General features: G+C 38.0%; 2 protein-coding genes across 2 annotated transcripts; one reads left to right on the top strand and one right to left on the bottom strand.

Moving 5' to 3' along the window:
• The first annotated feature begins 908 nt into the window (after window positions 1-908).
• Window positions 909-26538, top strand: spz6 (Spaetzle domain-containing protein 6). Its single transcript, XM_068768062.1, has 10 exons — window positions 909-1144; window positions 12401-12534; window positions 13139-13297; window positions 14513-14638; window positions 15047-15178; window positions 23916-24015; window positions 24678-24811; window positions 24977-25079; window positions 25674-25745; window positions 26440-26538. The coding sequence occupies exons 1-10, from the start codon at window positions 1118-1120 to the stop codon at window positions 26536-26538; spliced, it is 1086 nt and encodes a 361-aa protein (XP_068624163.1). The 5' UTR covers window positions 909-1117.
• On the bottom strand, window positions 17185-19961 carry LOC137924647 (nicotinamide riboside kinase 1). Its single transcript, XM_068768067.1, has 4 exons — window positions 19824-19961; window positions 18714-19232; window positions 18157-18283; window positions 17185-17457 (listed from the first exon to the last, which is right to left on the bottom strand). The coding sequence occupies exons 2-4, from the start codon at window positions 19097-19099 to the stop codon at window positions 17356-17358; spliced, it is 615 nt and encodes a 204-aa protein (XP_068624168.1). The 5' UTR covers window positions 19100-19232; window positions 19824-19961; the 3' UTR covers window positions 17185-17355.
• Window positions 26539-27427: the final 889 nt, after the last annotated feature.

Genomic DNA, 27427 nt, shown 5'->3' with positions numbered 1-27427 from the left:
TGTTCACAGTGTTACATATATATACACTACACCACGTTCGACACGCAACCAGAAGCGATGAGAAACTAGACACTTGCTTTAGGTAATTAATCTTACAGAAAGTTTTAAATCCTCTTATCATTCATTTTTACCATAACATTACAGTTTCAATTAAATACATATAATTAAAATAGTTCACAGTGGATCGTACCTGTTAGATTAGCAAACCTTTTATGTTACATGAATTTTTTCATCAGCCCCCAAACGTAAATTCATGCTTATTTTAGGGATATATGATTTCGTGCGTTGGACTATGGCAACTACATATATACTTTAATTTGATTTTGAATGTTCTCTTTATTTGTAAATCATGAAGACATTAAATCTAAAGAATCTCAACAAAGCTAATATATATATTTTTACGACGAAAATGCTTTTGTTTGCAAGCCCTTCTCAGCCTTTTGCGATGGTTCTGTTCTGTGTTTTAATCGCTAACCAGAAGACTGTTCCTTCTTCTTTCCCGCAGTCGGTCGAACCTGCTTGGACGTTGAGCTAACGAGAGTTGTATTCCCATACAGACACTTCTTCTTTCACGTCTTTAGCATCGCTGTATAAACATAGACAATGTTTTTTTTTCTTCTTTACAAACTATTTAGTAGTTTCAAAGGTTGTTGTGCTTGTTGGTTTTATCGTGGACTAGGAACTTAGTCACCCAGTTCCTATTCTACAAGGCGAGATTCAATCCGGGGGCCAGTTAATATAAACTGGAGCAAAAAGATAATCTTAATAATTATCTAGCTTTTCTTCTGCAAGTTAATAATATAATTATATTTTATCATTCAGCTCTATATGACATCCTTTCTCCGAAGACAATGTCCCGTTCTCTCGTACGTTTGCTGGCCGGCTAGAGGCAGTTGGAGTCGAGCGTCGCGGCAGCACGCGACTGTCTGTGCCTCCCGAGAGAAAAAAAAAAACAAAATACGCGCCGCGGTGACCGAGAAAAGCGCGCCAATTGGAAAGTTGCACCCGCGTCCGTTTTGCGCGATTCAAAAGCTTAAACCGCATATGACAAAGTGTTGTGTTAATTGATTTCTAAACGTATTTAGTGTGTGTCCGAAAAGAAATTTAATCACTTGAAATGAATCGACACTTGCTTCTGTTATTGGTAAGTACAAAGTTATTTATCAATTTATTTATATATTGTTATATACACAATATAAGCACTACATATTTTAAGATTTATATACATAGTACTTAGCCACGAAATTAATTAACAATCTCAATATAATTTCTTTTAAAGTAGGAGGCAATATGATATACTTAATGATTACAGTAACTGTAATGTTTAAAACATCCGTTAAGATGGTGCTTCCGGATGTTCAGGCTCCATTAACATGTAAGTTTTTGTATTTGTTGATAACCTGATGGTTGAGTCTTACAGTAACTATAATAGAAATCCTAGTCGATGCATACGAATTTAATAAAAAGCATTTTAACTCATCCGGTGCGTGAAGCGCAATATTTGCGCGCCCGTGTTCTTTTTCCAGCCAATAAATGCCAACTGTATGGCATAGGTATATTCCAGAGATCGCTACGTTGACCAATCTTGCGCTGCCCGCAAATCTTTCACTTAGTGGGCGCCGCGTCGATCCCGACGACATATTAAGATCGGATCAGAATTCCTTTTCATTTTCTTTTGCACCGTATCACAAAGCGCGGGCATTATATGACAGAGAGAATCTGACTAGATTATGAATCGATTCAGTAATATTATACGTAGTGGCTCAAGCTAAGACTTGTGAGAGAGTGCTGCAAATTTACCACGAATGAAAAAAAGTTTAGTATAAGTGCCATTTGCTATTTTTAGTGCAGTGATATTCCTATACAAAATACTCTGTGAAAATATTGCAGCCTATTTAACTCACGCTTGGTGCAAATGTCCGCAAGTATTGCAAACATTGATTCTGTCGTATCGTATTCGCCGCGGGACGTCCATTGCTGCAATTATCAAACTGCTGCAATACCTCTCCCAACCGTCTGCGTTCAGTGAACGCGAAAAAACACACCTTGTAAATAAATTGACTTGCACCGACCGTTTGGAGGCCTGCATCTAGTGTCTTCCGACTGCTTGCTTCCTTCGGTTGAAGTTGATGCTGTTACTCCGGGGGCTTTTACAGATTCATCGGAACTTCCGGATCCTTCGCTCCGTGAATTTAAAAATATAACAGAAGTTGGACAGACGCATTTCAGTTGTACGATGACGTTCGCACGTAGTAAACCGCTCTACCCGAGTAGAGCTGTACAGTGTTGATGTTGTGTATGCGGCATAAGATGGCAGCGTGGATCACAGGCGCCACGGTTGCCCACGCTGATCGCAGTCAGGGAGCGGGCAGCCGCCTGCCGCCCCCTAAGAACGGGTGTTGTGGTTGTCTTCCTAGGAATGTTACAAAGTGGTCTATCCACTTTGTTGTTAAATTTTTTACTTAGTCGATGGCATCCAATTTAGAATATACTCTTCTACATAGAATTCCATTACGAAATGCTTATATTTACAAAGTTACATTGCTATTTCTACACGTATGGGAGTAATATTAGGGTGGGTTTCTACATTCGCGCGGCGTATGAGTGGCTTATTGTGGCAACGATTATTAACCCTTGTCCATGTTTTATTTTATTATTTTTAATTTATTTTACTACTGTTCCTTGGATTTAAGGACATCGCTGCATACCTAAACTGCTATTGAACTAAACTTTGATTGCAGACCTAAGGTGCAGGACACCTAATGACAAATGTTTTACTTTTGTCCTGTAACACTTTAGGCGTTACTCGAAGTTCATCGCCTGTCAAAAAGACGATTGCTAACTCTTAGCTTGCTGTATAACGTCGGTCTGGGCTTTCGGTTATCAGTTGTGCGATTACATTTGTATCAGCAAGCGTCTCAGCAACAACATTATATCACGGTTCGTGCGTAAACATCTCCGTCGTCAAACTTTCCTTTCTGAAGTCGTACGGAGTGGCCTGGATCGGGTGCGGTGGAATGTGCGTGACGCACGCTCTAACGGCATAACAAGCGCTCTAGTCGGCGCGAGGCAGCGTGGGGCGGGCGGGGCGGAGGAGGGTTCCGTTAGCGAGCGCTCCACTTGCGCGCTGCTTCTCCTGACTACACACCTACAGCACCTGCTCCACAGTAATTAAATCAAGCAACATGAGCTAACGCAACGCCTCGCCAGATAAAACTAACCAGTATACATAACTTTGTAAACAATATTGCATTTATTTCATCAGACGTGGTTTCAAATTCAAGTTCAAAAATCCTATGGTCACATCTCATGTTGACGTCAAGTCTTCCATCTGAAACATCACAGATCTAAGAGCAGGTGAAACCCAACGGGACAATATTTTTTAAACGGTTTTATTTAGTTCGACCCGTACGGAATTTATTTATTTATTTGGGTCAAAATAAGAAATTGAAATTTAAGCACCTTCCCGTTGTCAGATTGATCTGAAATTTGGTACACACATTTAATTTAGATGACAATACAGTATAATAAAATCAATAACATTATAAATCTAGGATGGCCGCCGATACAAAATAGCAGATTGTATATTTTTCCTTAACCCCCTCAATATGGGTATCAAATGAAAGGGCTACACTAGTAAAACACGATGATTGTGTCAAAATTTCAAAATCAAGATGGACGCCGTTCCAGTATGGCGGACTATGTACATATTTTTCCACAACCACCACAATATCCAAAAAACGGTTTTTCAAACAAAACCGTTTAACTTAAAAGTTTTTTTTACCGATTTTTATTTAATTATTAAAACTTACATATTAAATTGACATTTTGCTTATAAATATTCACAACTCTGAAGTCGATTCTTAAGTACACATAATTTGTTTTTGCCTCTTGTATCTACATTGCGTGTCACAGTATAAAATACATAGATAGTACGAATAGTTTTTTTTCTACAATACAAAAATCGTGGTAATTGCTGCAACAATACATAAGACATAATACTTTTAAAGTAACTCAAATAAATTATAGCGAAAAGTCGTCACAGAAACAGTAAAACGCGTTTAGCCTTTTTCAGTGCGAACACATCAGTTGATTGACAAAATATAGCTAATTTTATATTTGTGGTTAACAATACAAATTTGGATGCACTTTATTCGAATAATTTGACCACTAACCAGATGAATATTTACAGAGTTTAAAGAATTTCGACAATAAAATTATTTATCCCGTTGCATCTGACACAAATTACTTTGAAATAAACAAGAACGAACATGTTAAATATTGTCACAATTTAAACGACGCATCAGAACGTCATGTGCGACTTTGGTCAAATTAATGCGTGATGATAAGATGCGTCGAATGCGGTCAAAAGGTTAATATTAATAATACGAGTAAATAGTGGTGTTACCCACAGTGCGTAGTTTGGTATATCTATTAATTCTAATTCTCCTCTAAAATGCGTAATGTATTATGATCCTAACATTTAGTCGCCTGGTCTAGACTTCTTTGTTGATCAGGTTCAAATCAGAAGCGCTGAATTTTGCTCGAGTTAAATAGATTTAAGTTTAAGTTTGAATTGTAGTAATAAAAATAAATGTTTATAATTTGATAAGTGACACTATTCAACATCTCATTTTTACTCATTTTAGTTTTGTACAAAATCACACCCGCTCACTCCCTCTTACATCAAATCAAGATTTTAACTTCTTCGCGGTACACTAGAGAGGACTTTGAGATCATCAGAGAATCTGAAATTAAAAATGCAAATTAATAATGGTTCGTAGCTAAATCTGTTACCACATAGGCCGTTCATTTGTAGGATGCGTTATTTCTGAATATAAGACGTGCAAAGCCAATACCATTTTAAAAAAAAAGCGGTTAAGAAATATTTACTAGGCCGTCGATTATTTATTCTTTAATTCATTTTTGCTTCCTCTGTTTCTTTATTATTTCTGAGGCAAGTTCAATCCAAGTCAGTTTGACGTTTTATTTATTATAGCACCTATCATTATATACATATGTATGTTTTGTCTATATGTACACGTTTACTACCCGTTATTTATACTTCGACTGTTTCCATACTAAGGTTGTCCGAAAGAAATCACCTCGTGTGGTACGACCGCCCATATTATCTTTACTATTCTGCAACTATGTATATATATTCCAATAAAGAGTATTAAATCTTATGGGCCTTTATTTTACTATTGTACAATTGTTTATCATTAAATATTTATTTTACATTTACATTGTAATGTTGTGAACGTTGTATACACCTTATTGTGCATATTTTTTATTGTTTACAACGCATAATCATGTTATTGTTTAAAATAAATAAGTTCCCGTTTCCGCCCACTGTCCTGCCCTCGTTCAGTATATGGTTAAGTAGTACATATATACGTTGTTATAAAAGCACCCTTTATGGAGAGATATATTTTATATTTATATATGAATCATGAAAAGGTGAACTTGTTATAAACAAGCTTCAGAAATGTGAGAGATCGCGCAGAAAGTGAACAATACTATTTAAAGAGCCGGTGAAAGCGGCGACAAAAGTTGTTTGTTTTGTTTTTTCAAAAAAAACCCGTTAAATTATAACAGACCCGCGGCCGGGTCGTACCCAAAAGTTATAAGGTCGGCGCGTAGGCGCGGAGGCGGACTATTTTTAAAAATGTTGACCCGGTGAAATGCTACCAATAAGGCTGACCCTGTTAAACGAGTTTGTCTTTTGTTTGGGACCGAGTTTATCCAGGTGGTTTTTGGGTTTAAGCCAGCAGGGCATAAAGGTCGACAAGCCTACAAACTCTTTCAAGGTAGTGAAGCTTGAAGGGCCTTGGGGGAGTGTCAGCTCGGGCTGCTGCATAATATTTCGGCAGATCCTCTATGGAGTGATTACGATTAAAGGCCCTCGCGATAGAATCTCAGCATCAGGTGTAACACGTTGGTAATATCTGCGTAGCATTCCGAATCAAGGGCGCCCGAGAAGGCTGTGTGTTGACTTGGTCGAATGCCGTTGCCTCGTTAATATGACGTGAGCAGTTTCGGGCGAAATATGTAACAATGCTTTCCTGCTGAGATCACAGTTCAAAATTGCATCTAATATATATTTTTATAAGATAGATCAAAATTTTTCACCTTAACTTCTATTACATGCTACTTGTGTTACTTGTGAAAGTCTGTTAATTAATCATTTTTAAAAAATTATTATAAAAATGTAAGTTAATTTTTCTTATAAAAACAATATTTTAGCCCTTTTTAATACTTGTGTTGAATAAAGCCAATTGCTAAAAGGCGCACTTTGTTGCTTCAATGGAATCAGTTTAACTTAGCCGTTAACTTTATTATCACGTTATATATTAAAAAAAATATTTAATTGTTTTCTAAATTTATTGCAAGATTGTTTCAGACATTACACGGAAGTATATTGTAATATTGTACACGTTTGCCAATAAAACAGTTACTAATTTTATGAAGCTTACCATTCTGACGCACATAGACCAGATTATATTCCGCCATAATATTTTCATTTTCTTCAAGAGGCTTTCTTCTAAATCTCTAATTCTCGTAATATACTATATTACAGGAACGACTCTCTTTTGCAGCACAATTGTTTCAATTTCAGAAACATTATACAAGACATAAACCTAAGTCAATAATTTTTTGGAAATAATTAGATTAGATTTTTTTTAAATTAGCAGTTGTAGCGTTCACGTGAGAACATTCCGTGTTGTTGGCCAGTACGGCCGCAATGCTTTTTATTTTAAAACATTCCTGTGCGTTCAGATTAAAATTCGAATGTCGATTTGAATTTGTAAGCTGCCAGTGATCGTCCGCTAGTTGTGCATACCAGTGATTTTGCTTTTAAGGAGGTACAAATACGTGCTATTGACCTTCAATTATTAATCGTAATTGTGTTAGTAGTAGAGCCGCGCACGGTGGCGTGTCGATGACCGCAGCGGCGTGACCTTGACCCGGCGGCGCGGGGCTGCACGCGGGGCTGCACGCGCGGGGCTGCACGCGCGGGGCTGCACGCGCGGGGCTGCACGCGCGGTACTGTTACACGCGAGTAGGTCGCGTTTCAATCCAACCAAACGATTCAAACGGAATGCTGAACGTGATTCCAGCGGCGACCTCACGTCCACTTGCAACAGCTCTACTTAGCCGTTCGGGGGTAGCGTGTATCCACGCATACCCCGGGACGGGCTATCGAAAAATAGCAAGGCGCAAGGGAAGACCGCGTGGCGATCCCTGACCGGGAGAGACCGCGGTCCCCCGTTTAGCGCAGAGGGCGACCACCGGGGGGGGGGGTTTAGTGGGTAGGAATCCCACATACCCCTGTCCTCCCCCCAGAGGCAGGGCATCTTGAATACCAGAAGATTTCCCCCAAACGAAAAAAAAAAAAAGTTCTACTTAGCCGTGTGCTCTCGGTGAAGCTCTAGTTTAGGCCGTGCAAGTTATTGAACTGCTGCAGTAAATCTGTCGACATTCATCAATAACTATTTTGGCTTCCATAATGCGTTTTTAATATTCGAATAATGTAACATTGTGAACCATTTCATTTCATTTTTAGATTCGTGTAACCTAAACATTTATGTTTGTTAACTAACAACTATCTGAATGAATTACTGAGAGGGTCAAAATTAAATATTATTACTACTACTACTACTCCGCTAGCTCAGTGACCCAAAGTGGATCTTGGCCTCCGAAGCGAGAGACTTCCACTTTCCTCTATCTTGCGCCATCGTCTGCCATTGGTTGATATCAATTCGCGCAAGTCTGCCTCAAAGCGATCGATCCAGCGATACCTGGGTCTACCCACTGGTCTTCGACCCCTCGGTTTTTCCAGGTACGCTACCTTCACGCTCCGATCCGATCCCATTCGCTCCAAGTGACCAAGCCAGCGGATTCGTTGAGCTATATATTCGCCAATGATATTTGAAATATTATTATTAATTTTTATTTCGACCTAAAAATTTCTTCCGAGGCTCTGCCAGCTGAGACCAGTAATACCAAGTGACCATGAACTTGTGCGTTTTGAGTCCTGTCACCTGTCGCCGTGGTCGCTGCGGCGGCGCGCCCGGGCGCCGTGTTCCAGTAAGCGCTCAGCCCACATACCAGGCCGCGTTACAACGGGGTTTACTGCTATGCTACACCGTTACGCTGTGTGAATATTTACATTAACAATTTAATTTTAAAAATTCCATTCAATTAACATAAATTTGAATGTGTAGCCATTGTGTTATTGTGAGAGCTCTAGCGACCGGACGAGCCGCTCTCTCTGCGCTTTATCATGACAACGTTGCTGAAATTTCTTTCGCTAATTCACCAAGCACTTCCTGATGTGAAAACCAGCACAGAAGTATTATAGCACTAGATATGTTGTAGAGTTTTTCTGCTTCTTCTCCACAACTGTACCACCCAGCCAAGCAGAGTAGTCAAAAATAAAACGGATTAAAGAAATAAATAATAAGTTGACGACCCTTTTGGGTTTGTAAAAGTTTTAATGTTGAATAAATTCATTTCAACTTTTTGTTATATTTGTTATATTGAGTACATTAAGCGATGAAAAGATAGCTAGAAGACTCTGATTTCACAGAAACTAGAATTTAATTTCGTTCGAATAAAATTACAAATCCTTTATGCTACTCGGGTACGAATACATAGTAAAGTTGCACAATATACCTTAGACCTCTCTTTTTATTGTTTTAACTGTTAAATCAAAAACATTAATAGTTAAATCTAATTAAAGCTTTCAAGGGTTTTTAGCTGATCGAAATGTGTGGAATTCAGTTTGTTAACACATTTAAATGTTTGAAATTATAAGTTATACATTGTCTATTATCTTATACTAAAATCAAAAAGTTATTAATAAATAAATACATTTAAAAAACTTTTAAGTTAAACGGTTTTTTGATACCCATATTGTGGTGGTTGTGGAAAAATATGTACCTAGTCCGCCATATTGGAACGGCGTCCATCTTGAATTTTAAATTTTGACGTAATCATCGTGTTTTACTAATGTAGCCCTTTCATTTGATACCCATATTGAGGTGGTTAAGGAAAAATACGTAATCCGCCATTTTGTATCAGCGGCCATCTTAGATTTATAATGTTATCGATTTTATTATATTGTAATGTCATCTAAATTAAATGTGTGTACCAAATTTCAGATCAATCTGACAACGGGAAGGTGCTTAAATTTCAATTTCTAATTTTGATCCAAATAAATTCTGTACGGGTCGAACTAAATAAAACCGTTTAAAAAAGAGTAACTTTTGACAGTTATGTTGTTTGCAAGAAAAAATTCTTGAGACGCCTTAGGGGACACTCAACATGTTCAAGTATATTTCTGACTTAGACCAGAGAATAGAGAAGTTGAAGAGATAGCGGGCACGCCACAGCGCTCAGACCTGATGGCCACTGTGGTTTTATTCTTCTAGAATGCAGACCATGGTCCGGCAAGCGCAGTGTAAGGACACTCATGTGGTCACAGACGATCTTTGTTAAAGTCTTCGGAAGACACCGGTTGCTGGCTGCTTGCAAACGATCTTTTGGGGAATATGAGAGGGAGGCCTATGTCAAGCGGTGGACGCCTTGAAATGATGATGATCACTATATTTAAGAACATCACCTCGTTGTACCACACACATCAGTGATGTTAACTGAACACATAGGTTGAATTAGGGTAAGTAAAAGTTAGTAAAAGCTTCGTCGCTTCCGGCTTCTGCCAATATTCATAGAAATTGAAAGTGATATCGTAGAAAGTCGTACAATTGCATTTTAAAAATGATTGCTCGTTCCCGAGCGGAATGATTTCTCTTGTCATTTGCATGCTTTACGAGGCACGAGACAAAAGCGGTGGAACATACGAGTTATCATACGTTGCACCGCTTTTGTCCCGACGTGACAAATCAATGGCTCTCACGTTAATCATAAATAAGTAGATAAGGGGTAATCCTATTAATCGTCGTTTCAGCCCACTGCGAGGAATAGGCCTCCTCCGAACATGTCTATGGGACGATATACCATAATCGCCGTACTTGGCAGGTTGGTGATCGAAGTGTGATATTTTGGTACGCAGAGCTCATTCCTGCCCATCCTCTGGAAACTTATTTGTGAGCATTGGCAATCCTAAATAATGAATTCACAAATTGCAAATCATATAAGATTGTATCCGAGGAACTAAATATGCGACCTACGATGGCAAGTCGCAATCCTATACCGCTATGCTATTGCTGTTTGTATTAGTAAATCGTAAATAAAAAAATCACAATCGTGTCAGTTATTATTAACTTATTTTTAATATCAGTAAATTGTTCTTAAATTAAATTATTTTCAAATTTCGTTCTGTATATTTGGTGCAAAGCTGGATTTTGTTAAATATTTTAACTCTCAACACAGGTCGTATGACATTTAAATAAGTTAAGAATATTCCTGCGTCTGTTACTATTTACAGTCTACTGTCTTAGTCTACTAAGTCGTACTGTTTAATATTAATTTCTACAGCTACCTCTGACTGGGAAATATACGATAATTGTGAGACAAAAATGTTTAATTTCTGAAGATCTAATACTACAAGAGACAGTCTGATATAATTTGCACATTGTGCTGTTACATTACTTATTTGTTTTAAACGTCGTATGTTGATTTGTAGAATTGGCCTGGAATAGTGTTCCATACCTAAATAGCGACCTCTCACTACACTCAGCATATGCAGTGCTTATGAAAGTATACATTTGGCTACTAATTATATCTGCATCCACCTTGGATTGACTGGCAGAGAATACCCATAGGATATTGAGTTCTTCGCTACACAAGGAGATTATAACGATATATAAATAATAACTGTAAACGACAAGAGAAATGAACCTTAATACAAATTATATTATGAGACAACGTGCGAATTTGTAGAAGCCGCAACAATCGCTTGTTTGCAATCATCGATGTGGTTGTGTGCAGGCTGCCGCGGGCCCGCATTCAAACGACGCGGGCATCGCTCTGCTCTCCATTGTTCCCCGCGCGCTCCAGTTCTTGCGTTTTCACTTCTCGAGAGCTTTCTTATCTCCGTCGCTGTGATTCGTGTGCTCCAAACAAACGCCCTGCGACACGCTCGTTGCTTGTTATTATGGCCACAAGTAGGTCAGCATGCAAATGGTACACCGTTGTCGTTTCAGTCCAAAGACGTTGTCTACATGGCTTAGGCCTTTCTGAAAGATATCTATGGAGGGCGGGGATATGTCATGATCGCTACGCTTGGCAGGCGGGTTGGCAAGCGCAGTATAGTATTATAGAACTCAGGGGAAGCTGGTACCCATTCTCTTGAAACTTGTTTGCGAGTAGTGGCAATCCTATATAATTAATGCACAAAGTGTTAATTAATTAAGACTGGATCAGGGGAATCGTACCTGCGACTTACAATCGCAAGTCTTAGTCCTCTGCCGCTCGGCTACCACTGCTCCCGGATGTTATAATATTGTAAATATTTATTTATTTAGGTACACATGTTAAAAACACGTTAAAATTAGCGTATATCAGTAATTATTCAATTTACAATTTACATCATTTAAATAAATAAATATAAAAACATCAAAAAGAAGACAAAATCGATAATTCTTGGCTTATGACTTTACACACCCAAAGAGCGCATAACTTATTTCGCGTCTTAAACATTATTTCCGTTGAAGTTTTGCTGATAGCCTTTTGGCTTTATGTAACTTTATTTTGAGCCCGTGGAAACAGGAGGTCCGCGAGCTAAAAAAAATTACTCCGGGTGCTCGTGTCTCAGTTACATTGAAGATGTTCGCACGAAGAAGGACTATACCCGTGTAGGTGTATAGTAATATCACTGTAGTGTGGGTGTAAGTGTTGCGAAGCGAGAGAGACTAAATGCTCGGGAGCCACGCGGGCCGACGGCCTGACATGCGGCGTGTGTCCCAGCGTTGAGATGGCGAGGGAAAGGTTTTGAAGACATTGTTAACCGTCTGAGCTTTATCAGGAACTTTCATTGTCAAAAGACTAGCGAAGAGATTCCAAAGAAAAGGGTAACAGAAAAAACCGTACTTGCGGTTGATGATGCGGCTCTGTGTTTGACACTAATCAGTGTAACGTAAGTCCTGAGGATGCCCCGTGGAGGGGTGAAACACGTGTTGAGTAATTTGGCGGTGGCGGTTGTGTGATTCGCATTGTTTACCACATACGCATTTATCAGCGGGCTGGCGGGCGGTGCACTTTATTGCACGACTACCACTGCATGTGCGGAAGTGGCTAAATATTGGTCCTTTTCTTGATTTAAAGAAAGTTGTGTTTGAATCTGTTTTATAACATTCATTCGTGATCTTTATCCACTTCTTATTTTTTACCGGATCAGTCGAGTGATGTTACAGTGTATTTCTCTTTGTGATAGATGGCGGCGCTGTGTGGGCGCGCGAGCCCCCAGCTGCAGGCGGCGGCTGCGGGCGCGGCCACCACGGAGCAGAGCGAGGAGCCTCCCGACGGCTACTACGCCTTCGTGGAGTCGCCTAACGCCACGCCGCCCAGGTGCGCCCGCTACACTTGCCCACACGCTACCAGACTTCTCCTTTAGATGAAAATAAATCAATGCAGACCTCTCAGGCAATGCTCATCGGCAATGGCATCTGAAACCATAGACCAAGGATCCGTGAGACTCAACGCTGGTGTAACTAAAGCATGGGGGTATAAAATTTGTTCGGGGTCCACGAAAATTTATTTGATTTATATAGCGGTGAACTAAAATTTAGGCTTTACTTTATGATTCTGTCCGACTGTTACTTGAAACAATTCGAATATTACAAATTCAGTACAATGTAAAGAAATAAGTAAATCGTCGCCTTATTTCGCAATGCTGTTATATTAACTAATCAATTTTTGATTTTTTTTTCGTTGGAAATCAACCGCAACGAAAATTTGAGTAGATCTAATCATAATATTTTTGGTCGAGTTTGGAAAATAATGTATAAATGTGGTTACACATACTCCACTGGAACGACCTAAATTTTGAAAGTGAATTGTAAGTAAAAAGTTTGGGAAGCTCTATTCTGAAACTTACTTAGTCACTCTAAAAAGAAGCAGTGTAGCGTTAATAGGTGCGGTAAGGTGTGTTCACAGTGTGTGTGTTTGTCAGGGTGCGCGCGCCCCCGTACCGGCAGGCGGCGGTGGAGTGCGCCGGTCGCGGCGCAGTGCGGCCGCACGTGAGCGCTCACAACCTGTGCGGAGACCTCAACCGGGGGCTGGTGCCGCGCAACCCGCTCGGGCAGCTGCCCGGGGGACAGCCCTACCCCTTGTGAGTACACGTGGCCTCCTCCCCACCCACCTACACTGCACGACGGCATCGGTATCAAATTTGGAACATGTATTCTAAAATTTAACTAACTATAGCAATAGCTACTATGAAACAGAACAATTTATTAGTTAAATGTTTGAGTAAAAATTGAGCGACCTACGAGCTTTCAACATAATGAAATATTCCCAAAAATAATAAATGTTGGTCGCAGTTTGTTCGGATGTTCAGCAGAACCTATCAGATAATGAGAATACGATTTAGTAATTAAATACGGCCAAAAGCAGAAAGTTTGAAGCTGTCGAGCTTTGCTGCAGTGTAGACTATATACTATATACCTAAAACGAGGTGTAGGCTAAGCGTCCTTTGTGTGATGTTACAACGTATTCTTCGTTGCGTCTATATCATATAACGTCTATATCAAGATTTTATTAACTTATATATCAGGCAAACGCGTGAGAATCCACATCCTATACAACACGACAGCTGAAATATTATTTCAAAATGTTACAGAGCACTATTTTTCAACATTTCTGCTCTCCTGTAGCGGTAATATACAACATAAAAACATTTAGTTGCGTCTTAGTTTGCGTACGACGGATTAAAAGGGGAACTTAATGGAATTTCCCCTGAATCTTCGCGCGCATGCGCCGTAGATAACGTGGACTGTGACAAGGGTACATGCAATGACTCTTCTCATCATTCACATAACTCTTCTAGCAAGTGATACAACTAAGGAGTCAACGTGAGATCCATGCCTGCTCTCTACGCCGTATCAAATATATAGTTTATTACACACATACAACAGGAGGTAGCTGGCGCTTCTAAGAATCGCCTGACATATGTGTTTTAGCTCTGACTTAATCGTTGCAATAATGGCCGTAAATACCACCAATTACACCGTGTTAAACGTAAATACAACAGCAATTAAATGTAATTGATACGCCTTAATATTATTACCTAAAAATTGTGCTAATAATGTGATTTGTTCGTTTTATTTTTATCGCAGCGCACATGTAGACGCAAAACGTTTTTGACCTGGCTTGATTTTGTGGGCTTGAGGAGGCATGGCGCGGAGAGCGCTTAACCAAAAACTTTTATTACGTTAGCGAAGCTTAAAGAAGCTTCGGTACAGGCCGCTACGTACTAAAGTTTCACCGGATTGAGATTGAACACGAATCTAAAAGACAAAGATAACATGTGGTGTAATGTCCGCAGCGAGCTGATACGCAACGAGACGCTGCGATTTCTGTCGCGCACGCTGCCCGTGCTGCGCGCCGACGACGCGCTGCCACGCGTGGCGCACGTCGCCAACGCCGAACACGCGGCGCATGCGCCCGCGCAGCACGCCGCCGACCTGCCGCATCTCAGCGAGATCAATGGCAATAGGTACTGTAAGGACACTTACTGTAAGGCATAGGCTTCATATCAGTCTTGTGCCGCCCACATGCAATAACCTCGCGTCAGTCCACTTAGCACACAGCTTTGTGGTAGGTTATTGCATAGATACACTTGTATTTTATATTTTGTTTTAACTCAGATTAAGAAGATATATTCAGATGAATAAGGCCTATAACTGCCCTCCACGACAGGTTTGCTGCTTAGCAATCTGTGCACCTTAATATTTTCTTACAGTTTTAAAAGGTCAGATATCGAGTCTATTAAGATGGTAATCCTGGGGTGACAATGGGCTACCGGCGGTACTGCTCGTGATCAGTGGTGATTAATTATCATTTTTGTGCCGGCCCGCAGGCTGGAGGACAGGATGAAGCGGGCTGCGGTCGCGGACCTGAACACGGAGGAGCAGGAGGCGCCGCTGACCGCGGAGCACCGCGCCGACGACGCGCCGCGCGAGAGCCGCAAGTTCTGCGACGGCGGCGGCGTGTGAGTACACGCACATACCTATTTATTATATATTCCACGTTCAATAGTTTTTATTTACATAACAAAAGAATAAAAACAATTTGATTGGAACTAAAACTAAATTGAACGCATCAATAATGGCATCTGTCACGTGACTTGATCTGTCAATGACCGTCAGAAAATTCGTTAAATTGTGTAAAATTAAAACCTACTATTTTAAATCTTACTGTAAATACATTATCCACCGTCTTCAACTTTCTTTTGTTAGCTCTTTTTATCTATTCCTCTATGCTATGGACGAAATTAAGCGAAGAAACCTAACGTGAATTTGTTCTGGATTTTTCTAGTGATGCTCGAGTAAATACTTTAAGTATATTATATTTTATAATCATTACATGAAGCGTTCATCGAAGCGATCTTTGAGCTCGGGGGCTTCACATATCGGTAAAATAGCAGTACGCAGCGGCCCCGACTGAGGCTGCCGCGGGTGCCCCCAACATCGCTGCTGAAAGAGATTAGGCTAGACGCATCCGTTTCGCTGGTTGTGTTGAAGTAAGAGTCCGTTCAAAAAGATGAAGTATATTATATAAGTAATTATTCACCTTGCTACGCATAATTATAGTGGAGCCTCATATAAAATATGATATAGTTTCAATAACGGTGTTAATACGAGTGAAAACAAAATTTGTACATAAAACGCTTTTGATTTTTTAAGCGAAATTTTAATTGGCTCTTAAAGTTTGACTACCTGGATCCGGGACCACGTGACCTTTTATCTAAGTCCGGTCCTGGGCAGGAGACAGTATTTACACATTTTATGTTATTATTCCTTGGAAATAATTATAATAATCATTTTAAACTATCCATCACAAAGGATATTCATATAAAATTTTGAATTTTTGAATATAAACTCCTTTCCTTAAAATTATATAATAGTAGTAAAACCAAAAGGTAACAAAACTAGATATTACTATTAATTTAAAATCAAATATTCCATTTCAATATAATTTGAATATAATATATAATTATCAACAATAAAGGCTTCAAATAAAAGGTCCAGTCAACAGTTATATTGTTTATTTAGCAGTAATTATAAATTACATTACAATCACACGTTTCCTTTGCGCCGTTACGAAATGTTACGTCTATTTTACAGATATACAGGCTGATTGGTTATAGATGTGAAAATTTAATAGTGGTGAATATATATTTCATTTGTTGTTTAAGAAATAATATAATTTCAACAGAGTTTCAGAGTTTAATTTAAAACTATATGCTGAAAAAGAATATTTACCACTTTAAAGCCTTTACACCTATAACTAAACACCCTGTATACAAAATATTTCTCTTTACCTCCCCACTTTTACATATTAAGGCAGCTCTTCATTCGCTTGGACTCTATCGGCTTATTGAATTTGAGCTTTCAACAATTACAAACTGATGTTGATGATGCAGTAGCCACACCTTCGATTTAAGATAATGATTATTATGTAATAAAAATGGTCCATAGCATAATTAAATAATAAATCTTAAATAAACAAGTAAAATTTCCCAATAACTACAAAAGTAAACACCCCCATTCCTACCCTCTTTCTTCGAGACTCGACGAGTTTTGAGACCCGTATCCAAAAACTCAATCTAATGGCTACAATAATCCATTATATTAAAAAAAATATTCTTAGTGTTTGTGTTCCAAAAGCGTTTATTGAAGAAAAAATAACTAATCCCAGTTTAACCTGTGATAAGACATTTTACGCCCATAAATATTATGTGTCTTCTGCTATTGCTTATCAATGTCTCTGAATCTTTATCCAAATAAATACAACAAAATCTCTAATTTCTTATGCTAGGTTGTCAATTTAATCTTTTAATATATCGATAAATAACTTGGGGCGTAATAATAATAATTGCCAATCTAAATTAAAATTAAGATTTAAGTTAAATGAAATGTATATTCCACAATTGGTAGGTCAAATTTACTGAACAGCTGATTAAAAACCTGAGATTTCGTTGATCAAACAATCGTCTGTTAAACGGTGATTAATATCAATTCTTAATTGACGTTAAACAATGATTAAGAAAATTAATCAGTAGTTTATAATGATTAGCATTTTGGAAACTGGGCGTATTTCATAGACATACAATAAACACGTAAATATCTTTGCAAGTGGTTTGATTTATGTGGTCATCTACATGGTTCAGATCCTGAGGGCACCCAGCCGCTGGAGGTCGGCCGTCACGATCTCCACGGCATCTTGCTGCGTGCCGTCCAACATCGACACACGAGGGTCGCGTTCGATCTGTTCACATATACACCAAAATAAAAACACCCTGTATACCTAATGACTTGGTCTTACACCAATAAACCTGATATTGTATTCTAAACTAAAGTTAGCTTTGAATATACGATACAATTGGTCTCTCTGGCAGCATAAAATCAAAATATATATTTATACATCGTGTATCTATCACTCAAAACACATTTTGTTTCGAGTGATAGCTGAAGCCGAGATATGAATATTTGTGGCCAGGCACGGACATCTGCCTAAAGATGATCTGTGAGAGTTTGACAGTCTACCAATTTTGGGTAAATAAGTTATGCATCTGAGTTGAGGCAACCAAAACCGACTCCGGGCAAGGTAGCAATACGAAGTGCCTTCTTATTCCACGGCTTCGGCGCAGTCCTTATGGGTACCACCGGTGCGTTGCGTAGAAGACTCTGGTGTCTTTCTAAAGTACTGAGGACGATCACTAAGGAAATTTTAGTGGGCAGTTATCTTAGATAACATTGTCCTCCTCCAAGAGAATCTAGTACAGTCCTCTCACCAAAACCAAAATAGGTGCGTAGTCTAGACTCCTTCAACGTCAAATCAAATCAAGGAAATTATTAATCATAAAAACAAATTAATCCCTATATACTTTGAATAAAAAACCGATAACGACGACAGCATCGAACATCACTAGAATCTATATCGACTGTCAGCGGTCTGAACGCTCACCGCAGCCTTGTACTTGAGGTGCTCCGGCCACACGCACTGCTCGAAGTAGCCGGCCACGTCGGGCGGGTCGTACAGCCGGTGCGTGCGTCGCAGCAGACACTCCGCGAACTCGAGCACGAAGTAGTACCTGCACACCAACAGTTAACCTCAAATACGCGCCTGCATCATCATCATCCGATAAACCACAATTCATAAGCCTACCCCAAAGATCGCTATAATTACACTTTTTGAACTGCCTGCATCCAGCGAAAACCAGCGACCTTGATGTAACGTCGATTCACCCAGTGCCTACCCATGCGGCATATGCCGGTTCAAGGACGCAAATGGAGAACCGATCCCAAAAGCTGTCGGTTGCACCACTCTGGTCACTGTCACTTCGGACATGACAGACGTTCGTTTTGTCCATGCCTTCCCACCTCTCAGAAAGTGTAAAAGGGAGAGAATAGAGAGGAGAGAGGGGAGAGAATAGAGGGGAGAGAATAGAGAGGAGAGACAGGGAGAGAGTGCGTGCCATCCACTCATCATCATGAAATGTTATTAAAAAAATTTATACGAACCTTAAATTGCAAAGATTGTTAATGGGCGCGTAATTCAAAACAGTGAATCCCTCAACAATCAAAAAACTCTTCCCCGGAACCTCAAGCTTGCCATCTCGTCGCTCTAGGCTCGAGGTGTGTGACCGGTCCTTTCCCTCCATTGTGCTTATGATGTCCTTATGCATCTGCTCCATGTCCAGCGAGGAGAGGATGTCGTAATTGTTGTGTTCGAGCCCCTCGCACTTGACGTGGTGCGGGCTGTCATCCGGGTAGAAGTATTGGTCTTGGTGGAACAAATACACGGGAGTCAGCATGTCCTTTAAATTACACGCCAGGGTGGTTTTACCTCCACATGTGACCCCTGAAATCCCTATGACTATCCATTTGTCAGAGTAATTTTTGGTCATGGTGGATGTGGTCACAGTGGATATATGTGGTACAGGGTGAAACACATGAGCCCACCGATGAAGAAGAAGCCCCAAACGGCGCAAAATAGCAGAGCCCACTTTGGGTTCGGTATATAGTCATATATCACCAAATCTGTAAAAAACAAAAAACATAAATTAATGAATTGCTTAAACAAGGTGGATGGTTATAGATGAAATTATTTAATGGGTTGAATGTGTAATTTTTATAGCAACTTAGTAATTTTAAAAGCAAAACTATATATAGAAATTAATATCTATATATAGTTTTGCTTATTATAACTACAAAGCTATATTGTTTTATTAACACAATTCATCTAATAATTTCTATAGTTTCCTGATAATAATCACTACTATAAATATAGAAAAAGTTTGCGCACTTGACAGTTAGCAATAAACTTTGCTGGTTTGATAGTTCATTATGAACTTCGCACTTTCGACAGTTGTAATGGTGCAAATTTATATTTTCGTTTAAAAATTGCATCGGTCAGTATTTATCATATTTATATTTATAGTATATATCTATTTATATGTATAGTATTTATCCAACACAAAATCGTTAATTTTTTTATTACATTTAAAAAAAAAAAATTAATAATGAATATGTTGCATTAATTTATATTTTGTAATGGAATGTGACAGGCCAATAAATTGCTATACGAAGTTAGTTGGAGGAGCCATATTATATAATAAAAATCATAATTACCCTTATCAATGAACGGATATGTGTTGATCCAAAACACAAGGACAATGAACACGGTGACAGTAGACACGAGGATCAATTTGCCCAGCAGCGCATCAGAAACATCCATAAATACATTTCCATACAAAAGACCGGTTTGAGCGTTTATTTACAAAAGTATTCTTTCTCAAAACTCTTGTACGATTCTTCAGGAAACAGAATAGACTTGTGCTCTTCAGTTTTGATTTCTATCTTCTCTATGAGCGGTTTCCGTTTCACTGCCCTCTCCACAATCTGGAAAATGATCAATGTTAAGTTTAAGTGACAAGATGGAATCTATTTTTATATAAAATATTAAATTAGGACCACACATGAGACAAACTCAATAACTTATAACGGTTCCATATGAAAAACCTTTACTAAATTAATTAAAGGTTTTAAACTGTATTATTGGTTATATATATCATTGGTTCAAATACTGAATTGTTATCCAGTTGTGAGCAATCCATTCCCTCTATTTCACAACATACATATTACAATAGGACCAATGTGTGCCGCTCACTGCAACTTCAGACAAGTAATTCTTTGTGACTTGTGATATCGTTTAACCTATTTTAAATCTATTTAAAGATGGATCTAACTCTGGAGGTTTAGAAGGGAATGAAAGAAGAAAGAATAATTGACATTAAGATAAAAGAAAAACGAGGATGTAAATAATATTAAATAATTCAGTGAAGAGATTATTATTGTTATAATAATATCCCTGTGTACCAAAGACAGGGGAAGTAGGAGAGGCCACCAAACAAATTATTATAAAGATGAATAATCATTAATTTAATGGAGCGCACGTAAAATCCAATTAAAATTTACTGTTGTGTTGTACTGTTGATAATTCAATAGGAAAGTACACCCAACTCTTATTTTAAATCATTTTCAAATCATGCTGTTCACCAATAATAACAAATATACTTTTTTACACAATTTGTTTGTTCTAGCAGTGTTTACCAATGTGGGACAATTCGAAAGTGGACTCTACATGAGTTTAACTCTTTTACTATAATATAAAAAATTATATCTTATATAGTGTAAGAATTTTAAAAAGAATAAGGTCAAGCATGCACAAAAAAGGTTTCAAAATACTGTTCTAGCATCAATCTTTAAAAACTTATTACTATTCTTGATCAAATTTTAACAGATGTCTATTTTTTTTTTAAATAAAGATATAAATGTTTTTGTTTTGTAAATACTTATTTTATATGGATTACATTATTACTTTTTTTGCACATTTTATTATTATTCACAATTTAGTTAAACTATTGTACATGTTCCTAAAATACTACATTATATATATTTACAAGCTTTTCTAAGGTGTAAAAAGAGAGTTGGGCATATTTTTTTTTGCATATGCTTTGTTGACAGGTACAAAACTCTCATGTAAAACATTATACAATTTTACAGTAACTACATTAGGATTTTTGTATTGTCACAAATAAGTTCATTGAAATTTCTGTGCCACTGGGGATTGAGATGACAAAAATACTGATGGTGTGAAGCTTATACCTCTTTACACTAAGCTCGGGACTCTTGGCAGCTTAGGTACAGATGTTCATTAATAATTATTTCACAAAATCATAATAATATATATCAATAGATTGTATGATCATTGTTTTAATCTGTGTTGAAATTATGTTTTTATATGACTACAGTTTGACTACACCATAAAACTATTACATTACTCACTTAGCTAAAGCAAACACAAGAACATAAATAAAGTTTTTTCTTATAAACATGCCTTAAACAAACTTATCAACATATATTTATCAACCTAACACAATTGGTCTACAGAATAAACTGAATGTTACAGAGGAGTGGAGTAATAATACAAGTGAAACCTTGTTCTTATCTTATCAGGCAACATATATCTATTATATATTATTTGGTATTGTGGTTAAGCATGCTTAGAGATCGTAAATATCACATCATGTAAAATGTTACTGAAAATGTATTTTAAAACCAAAGGTTTTATTCATTTTCTCTTGTTCCAAATATCTAAAAGACCTGTTGAACATTTTAACTGTATTAAATTACCAATTTATTCACATTGTTACTGCCAGGAGAAAAATGCCAGAGATGGTTGAATCAATTTTAAAGATTTAATCATATCTAATATCAAATTGCGATCTCCATTTTATAATATCACCCGAAATCTTAAGCCTTTGATGATTCTAAACATTCCCTGATTGAAGAACCCGCAACAAACTCAGACGGTTTATTTTGTGGTCAAGGTCACAATAATTTTAATACTGTAGTTGAGCATATAATTTCCGAGCTCCAATAATTTTTTTTATTATATATTACATAACAATTAAAGAGACTTTACACAGGAGTGTAATGTATTACCGTATAATAATATATTTATTGCACACAACAAATTTTTCATCAAATCTATCAAATAATTTAACTTATCAGAGTAGTTATAAATACTGTTAATGGTTTATTGCAGACTAATGCGCAAGCTAAGCTAGAGATAAGTAAGCTGTCTAGAATATGGTGTAAATATCTGACATCCTCTCGAAAAAAAAAAAAAAACAACTCAACAATGCAAGGGACATTGGATGATGATAGAGTTAGTTCTAATTTAGGCTGTGGGGGTTTCGTTGCTCATCAGAGTTCCAGCTTAGACTAACAGAGTCCCAAACTGACTCCGAATAAGTTTAAAACTTGTATTGATAAATGAAAATAATACTTTTGTTAAAATAAAAAGAGAAGTTCATATAAACAAACAAATGTATTCAGTGCAGTAGTATACTGTTCCTCACAAAAGGGTCACTGATATTTGGAAGCTTATGGAAAATTTTAGTGTATTGCACAAATCAAAAGCAAGTCTCTTAAAATCTACTGTATTTAAATATCTTCAACAGAATTGTACAGTTGAATGTGAACTATATTTCACTTAAAAATGTGAAATACTTGAAACTACTTTGGTTTTTATCACAGTAACATTGTCTGATAGCATCAGATTTAACTTGGCCGGTTATGAAGCATATACCTCTTTGCGGTAATTAAAGCCAAGGGCAGCCTTCAAATTTAAGACACTCAGGGCTAGAGCAAGACATAAATATGGGTGCCTTTTTCGGCCAAATCAATTGCTTTTATCAGATTATATAACTGAATGTGTTAAGGAATAATAGGTTACTTGTTTTCTTAATATGTACACTTTGCGTAACACTTACTTTCTCTGTAACAGCACTGTTGGCTACTGGTGCCGACAATGCCAGCAGCTTTTTAATATTTTCTTCGGTTGTTTCCTCCTCTGACTTATTAGTTATTTTCACTGGCTTCTTGTTTTTACGCCGATAAGGGTGGTGGAAGTCTGTAAAAGATACCTTTGTTAATAGTGAAAATAAAAAAATATGTTAACCCGTGAATACTAAAAATTTAATATAATCAAGACAGTACTCGTTATTTTTTATCTGCAGTTTTTTTTCAATATTATGGATAAAATTTTGTAACTAAGCCATTTAAAATAAAACCATAGTGCTTCAAAAAAAATAACACATATTTTATTGTACGTTCTAACCTGAGCCGTGTCACAAAACTTAGAGAAATTTAGGTGAGGATGGTGCACTCACCTGTACCAGTTGCTCCCTGACGTGACTCAGCACGCGACCGGCGCCTTCCCTGAACGCTCTCTGCAACAATCAAACGTACGATCATTCCATAGATTCCACTCGAAACCCGCAAGCATTACGCCTGCAGTACCACGCGGTCCAGATAACGTACCTTCGCCTTCAACAAACGCAAGCGCCTGCCGCACTAAAGCTGAGGACATTTTATTGCGACCGGACTCTGTGGAAACATTTATTGCGAATTTTCGACCACTTCGTAAGATTCTAACCTAAAATCTGTAAACTTCAAACACGATTCAAAACGCCACAGTTGTCATATGTCAAATAAGCAAAGTGACTATTAAAAAACGATTCTTTTTAACCGATTTTTAAACTGAACTAGTAAACCAATATTACATTTAACGGTATCATTATATGAAATAAAAATAACATTATTTATATAAAATAACATTATAAAATATGTTAAATTTCAATATTTTCGTTCTAGGTTGTGCATGCTCTATCGGGCTATCAATGGTGAGGGGACAGCAGGTCCGGAGCGTCGTGAGGACCCCGGTGCCCCTTCGCCTTCACCTACGCGCTATGAGGTCCGTGCTGCATACCATATTATATATACTGTGCTAAATGTCTTTCGACGAAGCGAATTATTTTTCTAATATTTTGTATGGGTGAAATTATTTTTCATTATCATGTTCTTAGTTTTAATATTAATAACGCCTTCTGAGCGTTACTCTTGGAGAAATAATATAAACTTTTTACTGTGTACAATTTTTATTTATTACTGGTTTTTGTTGTGTAGTTTTATATGTTTAACATTGTTGTATGACCATCTGTCATTTCTTTTTTTGCGGTTGTCACACCCCGTTCCTGACTCAACTAAATGTTGCCGCTATAAATATTAAATAATATTAGCTTGAGTATGTGGCTATTCGCTACAGACTAAATGACGTACATGAACATATTAATAACTTGAACTTATACATGACTTTAATTTTTCTTCTTGCATGTGTACAATTATCTATGTAACTTTGACAAATAGAGGCATTTCATAACAATGTTCCATATAGAACAGCCATACCGTTTATTTAACACAAGAGCCTACCATTTAATTTAGAATAAAGGATCTCTCTGTACTCTTATAGTTTTCTGTACATAATTAATTTGGGAAGAGTAATTGCTACGATATAACAAGAAATGTTTGATTGAGTATTGAACAAAATGTTTGATGAAACACTGCGTCGTCCAGCAGGGCCCGCCGACGCCGTGCCCTGCGCGCGTGGAGTACGCGACGCCTGTGTTCGCTCGCAACTACCAGGGCGTGTGGCGATACGTCGTGCAGATTCCTTATGAGGGCTACTTCACGCAAACCGTCGAGGTCACGCGGTAAGCTAGTACAGACATCATCTTCATTTCAACCGCAGGACATATCCTGGACATAGACTCCCCGATAGAGATCTAATAGGACCCGACAAGATTAGCAGTTATACAATGAATAAGAACTGAATAAATAAATAATTCAGCACTGAGTAACGCAAGTTTTTATTGCAGGTGCATGCAGTCGCGCTGTCATTTCTTAGAAGGCGGTTGCCTTAGTTCGCCGCGCTGGGTGTCGTTACTGGTGGCCGAATTGCATCAGCAACCGCAACATCACGTGAGTCTTGCAGCTCTAACTGCAATCTGCATCTCGTACCTATCCACCCTACACGTACACACTATAACATCTTTCGTATCATAAGCAAAGTAGCAATTACTTGAAATAATATAAGATTTAGGTGTTTAAGGAATAATTAAAAAATGTTTTCATTAAATGTTTAAGTCACGCGGATCGTATATTCGTCATTATTATCTTAACAATCATAGGAAGTCCACAGCTGGGCATAATCCTCTCTTGTAGACTTTCAATAGGACCGTTAGACCCGCGTCTTTCTATAACTTTAAAAAGGTCCACATTACGAACGCCCTACGCTGCTCCTACAAATATTATATGGCGCAGATTTAATAAATACCAATATATTAATGTTAAGCTCATATGTCAAAATGACTTTTGACACGACAACCGTCAACTGTTAATTTAACATATTTCTAAACCATAGATTATGCTGAATAACTACCCGTGGAATAGATTAAACAACACAATGTATTGACTTCTCTCTGATGGCCAGAAGGAAATATAAAAGACAGTATTGTGGGGGAAAACAAAGGGCGTATTTGATAGTGGAGATATAAGAAAAATGTTTGTACACAGGACGAGGCGACAGACGTCGGCTCCGAGAAGTCGCTGCATTGTGACAGCAACCCGTCGCTCGGCTGCTACCAGGTGAGTACTGGTTCCTCTGCAACAGCGGAGAGCTTACCGATGGTTTCCTTCAGTGGAGACTTACTCCTAAACTGTTCCTAAACTGAAACGTTTGTTGATTTGTCATCCATGACAACATTTACTTTTAGGTAGAAATTTTCTAGATGGGTAACAACACGATGTCCAAGCCGTGTTTTCATATGAGGATACAAAGTTAAAGAAAGTATTAGGCTTAATATGTACAATCATATCACAACGTGATTAACGTTCACGTGGCTGAAAATATTTTTTTCTTATTCGTTAGTTCTTGGCAGAGTAATCTTTGACAATATCTCTCTTACTAAGGTACTTCGCACGCACGGACTTAGTGGTGATTCCAAGAGGCCCTTCCTTTGATCAGTCCATTGCAAAGCTGGGTGAACTCTGGATGCTGAACCATTAATACTACCTGAATCACGTAATCTCTCCAAGCGTTATAATTCAGTTAAAGTTTTTTTTTAAATATAAGATTGAAAGATTGCCAAGGGGTGTTGATCTTGATGACTGTCAGGAAGTCATGCGCCGAGTCCACAATATCCGCGACATTCTTCTCCAGCCCTAGATTACTAAGGAATTAATGATTTTTCGTTATTTCCCTTTCAACGATAACTTTCCTGCGCCCTAAAGCAAGGTTAGTACTGTCAGTACTTGATATAAAAACCCACGCGATTCGCAGGTGCGGTTGTACTACGACTGGTTCCTGGTGCCCGGCTCGTGCAAGTGCTGGCGGCCAGATTACTTCGCGCGCTACGTGCGCCGCCACCACGAGCTCTGAGCCATCACGTACCGCCGCTATGAGCTCTGAGGCAACTTCACCAGCTCTGACCCATCTCGCGCCACGCGCTACCACCTCAATCTCTAGGCCAACACGCGTGATGCTCGCTACTCCACCACTATAAATATATTAAACTAGCTCACAAATCACTGTATGTAATGTTTCTTTCTTTAGTAGTTCTGTAAGATTCTATAGAGGGAAGCTTCAGGTGGGCTGTTTTTCTTGTGAAATACTTCTTCCGTCCATCACAGCTAATAATAACTTCCTTTTGTTAAGAAATGGTTATGCAAAAAAGTTACTTGAGATTATTTAATTAGTTTGGTTCCATGAACCAACATATTGTATTTTAGTAATTATTTTAAAGGTTTACAACGTATTTAATGTATTTTTTTGTATCTGTGACGTATTATATTTATACTTTATTATATTTTGTTAAGGGTTAGTGCGTCGTCGGATCGCGGTACAAACATTTTTATTACTATCTGTGGCAGCTCAAGCTGTCACTGGTAACATAACCGCACTGTCCTTCGTACTGCCCCCTAACGAATTAAAATCCTTTCTATATTGTTGAAGCTGTACCAATGTTTTTTTTATATTTAAGTTATTTTATATGATTAAAATTTTGGCGGCAAAGTTAAGGTAACAGAAGTAGATTAAAAATATGAATAATATATTATAGCTGTAAGAATATTTAATGTTAAAATATATAATTTTCTTTCGAATTATTTTACAATACTCTGTTTATACTCGTCGGAGAACTCTGGCGAGTCGGTGCTCGTTTTTAGGTTATCTGCTGACGCGGTCTTGGATCTCTTGCAGAGTGATTGATTGACAACTTAACAGGTTGAGTTTTATTCGTCTCGGGCTCGATACATATTTACATGGATTT

The sequence above is a fragment of the Battus philenor genome, unplaced genomic scaffold (genome assembly GCF_028537555.1).
Source record: "Battus philenor isolate CCGP_79_NKW_IND1 unplaced genomic scaffold, ilBatPhil1.0.hap1 SCAF_24, whole genome shotgun sequence".
NCBI classification, from domain to species: domain Eukaryota; kingdom Metazoa; phylum Arthropoda; class Insecta; order Lepidoptera; family Papilionidae; genus Battus; species Battus philenor.
The sequence above is the reverse complement of the archived record's forward strand: the minus strand, read 5'-3'. Positions and strand labels throughout refer to the sequence as shown.